At 40.8% G+C, this 12,750-nt stretch overlaps 1 protein-coding gene across 6 annotated transcripts in view; it reads right to left on the reverse strand.

Moving 5' to 3' along the window:
* Positions 1-6,374: 6,374 nt before the first annotated feature.
* Ube3a (ubiquitin protein ligase E3A) overlaps positions 6,375-12,750 on the reverse strand; it is a 76,769-nt gene continuing 70,393 nt past the window's right edge. For all 6 annotated transcript variants that reach the window (XM_013012040.1, XM_013012042.1, XM_013012038.1 and 3 more), the window contains 2 exons: positions 10,212-10,355; positions 6,375-9,280 (listed from right to left, as the gene is read on the reverse strand). In XM_013012040.1, the coding sequence (XP_012867494.1) occupies positions 9,160-9,280; positions 10,212-10,355 (265 nt within the window). In that variant the 3' untranslated portion in view covers positions 6,375-9,159. The remainder of the gene's footprint in view (positions 9,281-10,211; positions 10,356-12,750) is intronic.

A 12,750-nucleotide genomic window follows, 5' to 3' on the forward strand; every position in this document is an offset into this window, starting at 1 on the left:
TCCAAAATCAGGGGTACTCCAATGAGCACCTGAATTATCACTACACAGGGGAAAGGTAAGGAGCCCCTGAATGCCAACAAAACAGCAGAGCAAACAAAGCCCTAAAATGGCACTTGGTGTGCTACCTCCTACTGGTGGTTTTGTAGAAATCTGCAAGTCTGGTTGGCAAATCAGGATCTCTGGCTTCGCAATCCCATTATTCAAATGTTTACTTGATTATGTTCTGAGCTTGAGGATGAGTGAGTAGTTTTCCTTTCACAGACCCTACAAACTGAGGGAGTTAAGCTATAGTAACAGCAATGCAGAGTGTAAGAGGCCCTGCAGAATTACAGACGCTGGGGAACACACGGCAGTGGTGGTCCACGCTGATGGTGAGCGGCACTGCTGCTAGATGCAGGTGCTGGAAGCGGGCAAAAATTGAAAGCAGGTGACAGGACAACTTGTAACTGACAAGGGGCCAGGTGGACACCATCTACTGCTACTGCACGGGAATCGTACTCCACCTCATCCTGAAGCTTGTGGAGTTCATCTTCCTGCCTTAGATGACTGTGTCTGGAGGGCAAGGATTCATCCTTCTTTGTCTGAACAAACAGAACCCAGAGGGACAGGTGTGGTAGCTATGCCTGTAATCCCAGCCACTTCCGTGGAGGTAGGAGATCATAGTACAAGGCCAGCCCAGGGAGCTAAGTGAGACCCTATGCTCAACAAGTACAGCGTGTGCGTTCACACAATCTGCTGGGAGGGAGGAGGAGGAGGATCACAGTCCACAGCTGTCCCGGGTAAAGGCAAGAAAGGCTATCTAGAGCAAAAACCCAAGTGAGTTACTAGAAGGGCAGAGACTTGTGCTTTGAGGCCAGCCTGGGGTGGGGGGGAGAGGGAGGGGATCATAAGACCTGGAAAATAACTAAATGCAGACAAGTGCTGGGGTTGTCGTTGACGTGGGAACACACTTGTCTAGGAAGTGGTGTTTGAATTCAGTCCCCCCAATCCCAAACAAAACATCCGAGCCACCAGGGAATGGCTCAGTGCTAGGTTAGGTTGCTTGGCACTGTACCAAGGCCCCGGGTTCCATCCCCATGGAAACAAATGCACCCAGATTTAATCCGAATAGGCCACATGCGGCAGGGCAGGTGTGAAAACCACATAGGCTAGCCAATGGGACTGGTTTTGGAGTTATTAGCTTGAAAGCTCTGAAATACTTTCTCTTGGCTCTTTTGTCTCCATGCAATGACTGTGTGTGTATGTGTGCGCGCGTGTGTGCATGCACGCACTTTTGTGAGTGGAAATTAGTTGCGAACAGCAGAGAAATGAGGGGGAGAGATTCTGAGACTGGCCATCACATGGGCCGTGAGCAGCGCAAACTCCCTCCTCACACAGAACGTGGTCTGGTTTTGTTGCTGCTCAACCACAGGCTCCTTGCTTCGAGTGGTAGCATCTCCATGGGCCATGCTTGCTCCCCCTGACCTTCTGGCTTGCCCTTGGTGATAATGCTCCAGAGAAACGGTGGTGTGCTTGACCTAACAGGGCCGTCTGGTTTCGTTCTCTATAGGATTCTTTCTAGACCTGTAGCCTTAGCTCAGGAGAGGTGCCACTGGGTATCTCCGGCACTCGGACTAGAACTTGACCAACCTGTACTCAGTCCCTTCCTCCCCCCCCCCCACCTAATCTGCAGTCAGAACCAAGACTGTCTGTTCGTTGTCTGAACGGAGTTTGTGAGGGCTGCTTTCTGTCCTGTCTCCCCCACCCACCATCTTCCCCATTCTACTCGCAGGCAATCCACCTTGCTAAAACCACGGCAGTGATCTCTGAATTGCAAGGACCATGGATAGGGGCATTACACTCTCTCCCCGTTCACATAAAAGCTGAGTGTGCGGCCTCTGCAAAGGCCAGCATAGAAGACGCCCCGCCCCCCAAGGCCTGCACACATCTATCAGGTGCCTGTATGTAGGTACAATATTAGAACTGTAAGTCCAAACTGTGCTTTTATATATTCCTTTTACCCATTTTGAGCTCTTTCCCTGTGGTATTTACCTCGACTCTTTAGTGCCAGAAAACGTCACTAAAAAGATTTTTAAGGCACTAACATTTCCTAGGATGAGAGGCAGGGCTTGAGATCTCCCAGAGAACTTTCCTCACAGCAAATACCACCCTGAGCGCCCAGGATGGATACCCCTCAACCCAAAGAGCCCACTTACTTTTTAAGTATGGGGTGGTGGTGAGAACAATAGGTGAAATACTGGTTTTTCTTTCTGTATCCTTGTCTCTAGACTTTTCTGGGAACGAAACATCCAGCCATGTGGCTTTTCTGGTCACTTGGTAGAAATAAAGCATCCACCGAAGTAGTAAAAAGCGAGGGGTGAAATGCCAGACTCCCTGAGCAGAAGGCAAACTGCCTCTTGCTTGCATCTGTCTATGGATGGAAAGCCTGAGCTGGGGGGGAGGGGGGTGGTGGCAACCTGGTTTTCTCCCTGCACCATCATTGCCACTCCACACACATTTCTGACTTCTTTGCAGTAGAGGGATCTGAGGGCAAAACTTGGACTATCAAGTGGTATTATGTCACTGAGCTACAGCGGGGAGGAAGTTAGTCATTTTCTGATGGAGGACACCCTTCTGGAAGTCCCAATGGAGATTCTCAGGCGTGGCTGGTGGCTTCCAACCTCCCCTGCCCTGGGAGATTCTACTTCAGGTAGTACTCCGAGCTGTGCCTGGCCCGAAAGCCGCTTACTTGTGCAACACCGTTTTCAGTGGCTCATTCCCCTTCCGTGGCCTTGAGCTCATCCTTGGTGCAAGCGTCCTCTAGTCAGCGGCCAAAGGCTGCTTTGAGCATATCTTACCTGGGGACCCTCGACAGAGCCAAATACATTTCTGTGTTCCCCAACATCTAAAGGTCACAGGTCAAGGACTTGATATATTCCATTCGAAATATATCTCAGTGAGATTAACGCCAGGGAAAGCTCCCAGCAGTCTATGAGACCAGCAGTACCCTGATACCAAGATCAGACAAAAAGATAACAGGAAAAGAAAGCTACAGACCAATATCCTTTATGAATATAGATGCAAATATTCTAAACAAAATACTAGCAAACCAAGTCCAGCAGCATAGAAAATGGTTTATGTAGCATAGACAAGTGGGGTTACTCCAGGAATGCAAGGTTGGTTCAATATACAAAAATCCATCAATGTAATACAACGTATCAATAGATAAAGGACAGAAACTACATGACAACCTTTATAGATACAGAAGAAGCATTTGACAAAAATCCAATACCTTTTTTTTTTTTTTTTTGATAAAAACACTCAACAAAGGAGGAATAGATGGGAATTTCCTCAACTGGAAGCATCGATGAAAAACCCACAGCTAACATCATACTTTATGGTGAAAGACTGAATGCTTTCCCCCGTAAAATCAGGAACAAGAAAAAGATGTCCATTCTTGCCATTTCTATTCAATATTGTACTGAAGGTGCTAGCCAGGGCACTTAGGCAAGAAAATAAAATAAAAAAGAATCCAGATTTGAAAGGAAGTAAAAGTATTTCTAGTCACAGACACATGATCTTGTATGTAGAAATTTTTTTAAAAAAATTAGAATAAATGAGTTCTGAATAGCTACAGTATACAAGGTCAATATACAAAAATCAATTGCATTTCTAAACACTACCAATAGATAACCCAAAAAATGAAAACTAGAAAATAAATGTTTGTAGTAACATCAAAAATAAAATACCTGCAAAATATTTAACCAAACAGGTCAAGACTTATACACAGAAATCAATAAAACATCATTGAAAGAAACTACAGACCTCAACAAATGGAAAGAGACTCCATGTTCATGAACTGGGAAATTTAATACTGTTAAAATAGCAACATTCTTCAATGTGATCTATAGATTCAACACAATCACTATCAAAATCCCAGGTGCTTGTTTTTGCAGAAATTAACAAATTGATCTCAAAATTCATGTAGAATACAAGGGACTCAGAATAAATCCAAAATGATCTTGAAATAGAACAAAGTTGAAGGACTCACAAATCTCAAATTCAAAACTTACCACAAAAGTTACAGTAATCTACACAACAGGATACCGGCTTAAGGACACACATACAGAACAATAGGGTGCGGGGAGGATTGCGAGTCCAAAATCAAAGTCTTATATTTATGGTCACTTGCTTTTTTTGACAAGGGTGCCAAGACCATTCATGAGGAGAGAACAGTCTTTTGACCAATCGGTGTGTGTTCTACTGGATATCCACATACCAACAAACGGAGCTGGACCGCTACAATGCACCACATGCAAAAATGGACCAAAGACCCCTAAATATAAGAACTAAAACCACAAGACACTTAAAGGATATAACCAAGAGAAATGAAAACTTAGGTCCACATAAAAACTTGTACACAAATTTTCATGATTGTAGTATTCATAATAGCCAAGAAGCAGAAACAACACAAGTATCCACCAACCAAATGGATAAACAAAAAATACAGGATATCAATACAATGACAGTATTCAGCCACAAAAGAAACAAAGTACCAATACATGCTACAACACAGATGCACTTTGAAAACATTACTCTAAGGGGGAGGGAGATACAAAAGGCCACATATTATGATTCCATTGATAGGAAATATCCAAAATAAGCAAATCCATGAGCAGAAAGTAGATGAGTATTGTCAGGGGCTGGGGGGTAAGAACAGGCAGTCACTGCTATGGGTACAGAGGTTTTTTTTTTTGTTGTTGTTTTTGTTTTTTTTTTTTACAGTGATGAAAATGCTCTGGAACTATATAATGATGACAACTGCACAATTCTGTGAACATACTAAGAACCACAAATTTTACACTTCCAAAAAGGGTGGTTTTATGCATGTGAATTCTATCTTAAAGATGAGGGGAGCACTCCTCTTCCATTTGGAGGTGGATGAGAGGTCAACTCTTGCAAAATAAATCTTTAGCGAACACATTCCCAATCTCTCAATAATTTTCTTTCTCTTATTTAACTGGCAAAAATTTTGGGAGAACCCATCTCTATCTTCAGGATGTCTTGCAAGATGTTGCCTAGTGTCTGGATCTCAGTCCACTGAATCCTGACAGCCAGTGATAAGGTAGGATTGGGTGTAATTCAAGCCACGGACATGGCAAGGCCAGGAATGAGACCTGGAGTCCTCTGACTCTCAGGGCTGGCCCCTCCACCACTGTGTACTTTCTGTTCCCCATCCCAGCCCATTTCTTGTGGTTTCTTTGGGGGCTGGAGGAGTTAGGATAAGTATTCAAAGTCCTATTGAGCTAAAACCTACAACTCTTCATTTGCACATTTTTGGCAATGGGGAAAATGGCTCATTTTAGATAGGTGTAGGCACAGCCCTTAATTCGTCTGGCTGGCCCATGGCCTCTGTCATAGCACAGTGCAGATGCTCTATGAGAGATCACCTGTACGAGGGCCTGGTGTGCACTGGAAGTTAGCTCCCTTGAGAACCTAAATTACAAGTGCGAGAAAAAGGCTAACGTGACCGTCCCGCAGCACTGCGGGACCCTGGCTCACAGTGCTTTATGCAGCACAGCCTTCTTGAAAATTTGGCAATATCCGAAGTGTTAAATCTCCACTCCCACCTCCCCTGGGGAGGAGGGCAGAGCAGCCGCTGCAGGCGGCTCCAGGGCACAGCACAAGTGCAGACTGGACAAAGTTGCACAAAATGGTGCTCCCAAGCCCCCCCCCCCCCCCCGGCCTCAGCGTCTCTGCTACTGATTGACCAGTCCACACGCTGAGTAACAGGGCCAGGGACTCCAAGGAGCCACCTCCTCAAGGAGGCAACTTAACCACTAGATCTCCAAGTAGCTTTAAATAGGGGTGGGAAAGGCTGTGTTTAGTGAGAGGTCAGGCGGCTTCATTAGACATGCTACTGCGTGCCGGGCATCTTCCATCATTACAGCAGAGGGCTGAGAGGTTACAAAAGTGAGGAAGAATGATTGACAGCGACAGAGGCAGACCGAAGAGTGCTGGTGAAGTTCAGGCAAGGCCTTTTAAGTAAAATCTGGATGAGCTGGGACGGAAAGGGGGCAGACGGAAAAGAGCAGCCCGGGTTCAGAGCTGTCAAGGTTCAAAGCCAAGAATTTAGATTTTGGCAATTAGGAAGTGAGGAATGTGCTTCGGTAATCAATTTTAAGTGAAACAGTATTGGATTAGAGGCCTCTCCCACAGTGAAATCTAGCCTACATGTACGCCCAAACCCGCTTGTTAGGATTAACAAGTGTCCATACAAGAACAGGGAAGGGAGAAAAAGCAGCAACTCTATGCTAAGAAATCTTCTCCCCAGATCGCTTCACACTGACATGGTAAAAGCAAGCCAAGTAAAAGAGGCAGCAATTGGAAGCGGGTTTTTTGTTTTTTTTTGGCTCTTTGGTGGTCTGAGGGAAGAAAGGGCGATTATAGGCAGTCCTAGATGAAGGGAAGGCTGATGGATAGAAAAACTATTTTTGAGGTAAGGAGGTAAAGGTACCTAGATTACAGTGATTTAATAAGATACTTGCTCTGACAGCTTATGTGAATTATTGAGAAAACTCTCAACAGGGACTTGAAACCTCAGCCCTTACCAGGCTCCTACTGAAATGGGGTGATAGGGCCCAGTCCAACCATTTGTCCTTTCTAGTAAACACCTGGCCCCATTCTGAATGAATGATATAGAAGTGCTCTGTTTGAAGCCTCATTCTCAGGTTTCTTTATTTCAGTGTACCTACATAGAAATGTGTCTGAAAATAAGGCTAAAGAAATCCAAATTGGACTTTATCACATGACCATAGGCCAGAAAAGCAATAACCACGGTCTGGACAGGCAGTTCACCTGCTCCCAAGTCTGTGGCAGCAGGCTATATTTTTGTTGTATGTGTGAGTGCTCTACAATTCTAAAAGGTAAGACATTACATTTAAGAAAATCACATTTTATAATTAGGGAATTATTTTATAGTTCAATTCTTCCTCTGCCCTGGAGATAATTGGCCAATTCAAAGAGAAGCAAAGCAGCTAAGAAAACAGCCTCCCGCAACCAGCAGTGCTTTGATAACGAACGTGTGGGGAAGGGAGAGTAGAGGTTACAGTCGGAATCTGTTTTGGTCGTCCTTAAGATTCTATTCACTGGCATTCTAGTAAGTAATAAAAGACTATCATAATAAGTAATATGATGCAGTAACTGGTTACTGAGGAGTGATTTTTTTTCTCCAAAAAGAAAAAAAAAGGTTTAGGGTGGATTTATTTTGGACACCTTGCTAAATCTATTGATGTGACTTTTAACTGATAACCTGTACTTATAATGGAATTTGAGAATTTACCAACACGAGTTTCTTCATGAACTGATTATATAGAACATCCCCAGCACATTTTACTTCTTACGTTCATAATACTAAGAAGCACAGTGGATGAGAGGCTCTTTTAAACGATTGAGAGTTCCTTGTATTATAATGTATACACCATCAGTATTCTGAAAGTTGGCCCAGAAAAACCCCATGTTACCTTATCACATCACAATATGAAAAGCATTATTTTCTTTTTCCATTATAGTGAAAAATAAATGCCACTGTTTTATTAGCATCACAGTACATTGACAGTTGTATTTCAATTACTAAAAGAATTAAAATAATCCTGAAAGACATCCTTTTTCCCCCTCCAATGATTTGAAAGCTGTACTTTTCATGCCAATTTCAAACAAATTATCAGGCTGATCTGCAGTAATCTGTTTAATCATCAAGGCACAAGCTCAGCACATTAGCTGTAGCCTGTAGTAAAATGATATATCAATGTCTCTCCTTAGTTAAAAATACATAATCCTTTTATTTTATAATGCAAAAGAAAAAAAAGAAATTAACATCACAGACATAGAAGACTAGGAACAGGGAAACCACTACCTTAAATATCCAGTAATTTAAACCTATTTGTTCTTTCCTGTAGTACATGAAAGTAATCTTTTAACAGTACTTTTGAAAGCAAAATTTAATCTTTGGGGATATACAATGTAATTCTGAGGAGTAAAAATTCCATTCACTTCCAGGCCTACTTACTCGTATGACTAAGTAACGCAAGGCGCAAGGCACGGTAGCCACCCTTCCTGTTACACTGCAACACTGATCACGTGCCTTCATAACGTAGTCGATTAAACGAGGTGATAGCAACACGAAGGGGAGACGTTGGATTGTCTATTTAAAATCTAGGTAATAAGTAATTAATAAAGTTTAAGTGCACTTTCACATGCTTTTTATAACGAACAACGAACTTCTAACTTTGTTGCAACAGGTTTGACTACCATATCATTTGGCCAAATGCACTTTCCCCAGTAAACTTAAAACAAGAACAGTAACCGAAAAAAAAAAAATCCCTGTCCTTCCATAGTCTAAGAAAAAGGATTGGCTACTGAAACAGTTCATTGCAAGACACATGAAGACAACGTACTGTGGCAGGAGCTGCTTTTTAATTTGTTGTGCTGTTACTAAAGTTCTGAGGGTTGTAGTTCGAACATTCTAAGTTCTCCCATCTTTATTGATTTTCAAGATTTTGCACAGAAAACTCTTAGGGGGGCTAGAACAGCAGTACTTGCATCACACTGTTTCCAAGACTTCAAGTTTCAAAAGCAAAAATCATTAGGGGGGGAAAAAACAGAAAAAAAAACACAAAAAAAAACCAGTTCCTGATTTGAGTTAGATACAGGGACAAAAAAAAAAAAAAAGCACATACTTGCAGGTTACATGGTCTACAAATGATGGCAATGGTTTTCTTGGGAGAGTAGTTTTGTTGGTATATATATTTAAATACTCAAAAAGGCTCAACCTCAAGCAGTAATAAACACAAGCAAAAGTGATTTAACCCTTAAAATAAATATTCAGAAAAACCTCTCTGTACATACAAGTGAAAGAATATGTAACACTTTCACACAAAAAATAATTATAATAATAATAAAGGATTTGTTCATCTATGCAGCTGAAATCTGCTGTTCCAGCCCACATGTCCCCAAATGAAGAAGGGAGGCAGACACGGATGACTACTGTGGTTCACTATCTTACAGCCTTTTTACTGTGACACTATCACCACCAAACTTATCCCTCAGTATATTTATTAAATTTTTAAACTTTTTCTCTTTTTTTTTCTTCCTTTTGTGTTTTTTGTTTTGATTTTTGTTTTACAGCATGCCAAATCCTTTGGCATATGTGATGGCCTTCAACAATCTCTCTTTAAGTTTTTCTTTGCTTGAATACTCCGGAAGTAAAAGGACATTAAAGCAAGTGTGAGATGTAGGTAACCTAAATAGAGAAAAGAGGGAAAAACAGGAAAATAGTAAGTCATGGGAAATATGCTCAATATTAAATGTTCCTACTTTTAGATGGAGTATATATGGTTAGGATGGTTTGCAATGAAGCACTATACATACAGCAAGTCATAAACAAGAATCATGCTGTCTTTATCCTATAACTAATACTATGAAATGATGATGATGATGATTGCGATGATGGCATATTACCTCCACTGAGCTATCACTCCATAGCAGTTATCATTTCAGGTTTTTAATCTTTGTAGTTTATGTAACTAAGTCTTCCCACAACAGACATACAGACTCTTTAAAATTGAAATCACTGAGAACTAACCTATTTGGGAAAAATATTCAAACCTGATTTTAGATTTCAAAGTCTGTGTTCTTTAATGTTTATTAGCTATTGCTGGAAATCTGACGGGGAAAATGATTTCCTAACAAATATACATTTATGTTAGTACTATAATGAGTTAAGTCTGTACATTTAAAGCACAAAATATGCAACTGCTGGTGGTACAATATATTAGCTCTCCCACGTACAAAGGTACACAATGAAATAATAAAACTAAATACCAAAATTATATTCATAGAGGGTTATAGAATAATCTCATGCTGAACTGACAATCTCCTAAACCTCAATTTAAACCATTCTAAATGGATTTCCACATAATTAGTCTTTCCAATGAACAAAACTGTTAAAAAAGAATCATACTAATTTGTAAATCAGGACCATAATTTTAATTTGTCACTTTAAAGGACTTCTCTAACAATAATAGCCAAATATTCTCTGAACTAATGCTTGATGTGAATTGTATTTTAAAATAAAACCAAAAGGGTGCCCAGCAGCTACAAAGGAAGCTCATATGTGAGTGACATGCGATGCCAAGTTTTCAGTAGTTATGGAATCAAAACTCAGTCATTACCTTTCCGTGTCTGGGCCATTTTTGGCTATAATCATCTTTAATTTTCCTAGTCCTCCTACAGGCGCTCTGTCCGTGCCTGTTGTGAACTGCAAGAAGAGTCTTTTCTGTTCATCTGAAAATGAATGAACAATTTCCCAGAACTCCCTAGAGAGAAAAGACAGAATTCTGATTTTCATTAGGCATTCACTAGTATTAGCACTAATATAAGCTTACAGTATAAATACTAGGAGACAACTTTAAAGTTAATTTTTAGGACTAAAGAGTCAACTGATAGTAATCCTAAGGCAAATTTATCTTAGGAAAACCAATATATAAAACATTTTTTTCACACTATTTACAAGACTGCAAAAAAAGACTGTAAGCCCTCACAATAAGAAATGACAATATAATCATAGCAGAATCACAATAGGTAGTCAATAACAATAAAACACATCCACGACTGAAAACCACTAAGAAGGCTGTCAAAATTAACTGCAGATGTTGCCTTGCTCCCTCCATTTTCCTCCAATCTACTCATTCTTTACCTTAGTTAGTGGGAGGTGATACAGATTAATAACAAGCCAAACAATATTTTGTAGCAATAAAAAGTACAAAAATTTTATAGGAGGGGCTGGGAAGGTGGCTCAGTGGTAGAGCGCTTGCCTTGCATGCATGAGGCCCTGGGTCGATTCTTCAGCACCACATAAGCAGAAAATGCCAGAAGTGGCGCTGTGGCTCTAGTGGTAGAGCACTAGCCTTGCCCAGAGTTCAGGCCCCACGACCGGACCCACCCCCCCCATTTTTTTTTTATAGGAATGAAAACATATAAAATAGTATGTGCTGTGTGTGGTAGGAGAGAATGATTTTGGCATTTATCATCATGTGAAGCTATCTGAAGAGAAAGTCCTGGCTTCCAATCTGATGCCATTCTGTCCCAAGAAGCAAAATGCAATCTCATGCCTATTTAAATAATTAGCCATCTATAAAAATAATATATACACTAATCCACAGCTAAAAATTTAAGGTTTTATATACAAATAAGTTTCATTTTAGTATTCATCTGACAAGTTCTTTCCAAAATCACAGCAGAGAAGGTCACATTTCACAAATCATTAACTGGAATTCTGGAGTTTTATACTGCGCTTTCATACTACTTTTATGACCAAGAGGCTGGCGTTTTTATTTCTGTGATGTCATGTTTCACCAGCTTGATAAGCTTTCCTGGCTTTCACTAATCTTTTGATACTATTTTGTCACTGTTCCTGCAAACTTACTATTCACCTAGAAGACACAATAAGGACATACACTGCGACAGAAACCAGAACATGGAACTTGTAGAAGCCACCTTTCAGGAAGGAGAAGAATCAGAGCAGTTAATGCCATTCCTTATGGTAGACTGGCAAGAGAAAAGTAAGTTTACTGCCCTCTCTCGGGCGAAAGCTGCACCACGTTGGATGCTAACACAGCATCCTCACACTGTACACAGAGAGCCACAGGCACCACCGAGGAAGGAGAAAAACCCGAATGCACTAGCCAATGAGTGATGATCACAAGTCTGGGCTGGACATATTATTAAAACGCTATTTCTTTGGCTTTTAAAAATAAATTTTAAAACATGCTCAACCTACATAATGAAAACAATTGCTGAATAAAATTCGTCTGTTCCTGTAATTAAGTGCTACATAAAAAATACTAGAAGAAGCTTCCACACACAGCAGCACCCGAGTCACATCTGTGCTCCTCGTATCTCAACAACTTGCCCACATCCACAGAGAGAGAACACTAAAAGCACCCTAGATTTACAGTCAGGGACCAGAATGGGGCCAGAACCAGCCAAGATGTCCCTTGAACGTAGTTTCTGGACACCAGTGGATGAAAGTGGCTAGAAAAGGATCTTTAACAAAACAAGATGAAGCTGAAGAATCAGAATGCACTGTGTCACCTAAGTAAGAGCCATATACCTAAAGAAGTCTTGCATCTCAGCAACACAAGATCACTGAAGACACCCAAGCCCATCCCTACTTGCCTATGAGATCTAGTAATAGCAAGTGAATAAGAAAGCAAAGTTTTAAAATTCAAATAAAGGTGTTATGAAAAAAATCTTGCCAAGTAAGAAGCAGTTTTCCTACAGAGAAAATTCCAAGAGAAAAAAAAATACAAAACATACAAATGTCACATTCCAAATTGAAAGTACAATGACAGGTATGAAAGAACAATAAATATCAAGATATAAAAATTCAGAGCTGGGAAGGTAGCTCAGTGGTAGAGCGTTTGCCTTGCATGCATGAGGCCCTGGGTTCAATTCCTCAGCACCACATAAGCAAAAAGAAAAAAGCCGGAAGTGGCGCTGTGACTCAAGTGGTAGAGCGCTAGCCTTGAGCTGAGGGACAGCACGGAGGCCCAGAATTCAGGCTCCACGACCGGACCAAAAAAAAAAAAAAAGGATATAAAAATTCAGAAATAAAGAACAAATACACTCATATATAAAGTGACCAAAGGATAAATTAATACAACCAAAATTTCTACTAAAGATAAAGAACCTAAAAACAAAAAGGAAAGA

Source organism: Dipodomys ordii, unplaced genomic scaffold (genome assembly GCF_000151885.1).
Source record: "Dipodomys ordii isolate 6190 unplaced genomic scaffold, Dord_2.0 Scaffold15, whole genome shotgun sequence".
In the NCBI taxonomy this organism is placed as follows: domain Eukaryota; kingdom Metazoa; phylum Chordata; class Mammalia; order Rodentia; family Heteromyidae; genus Dipodomys; species Dipodomys ordii.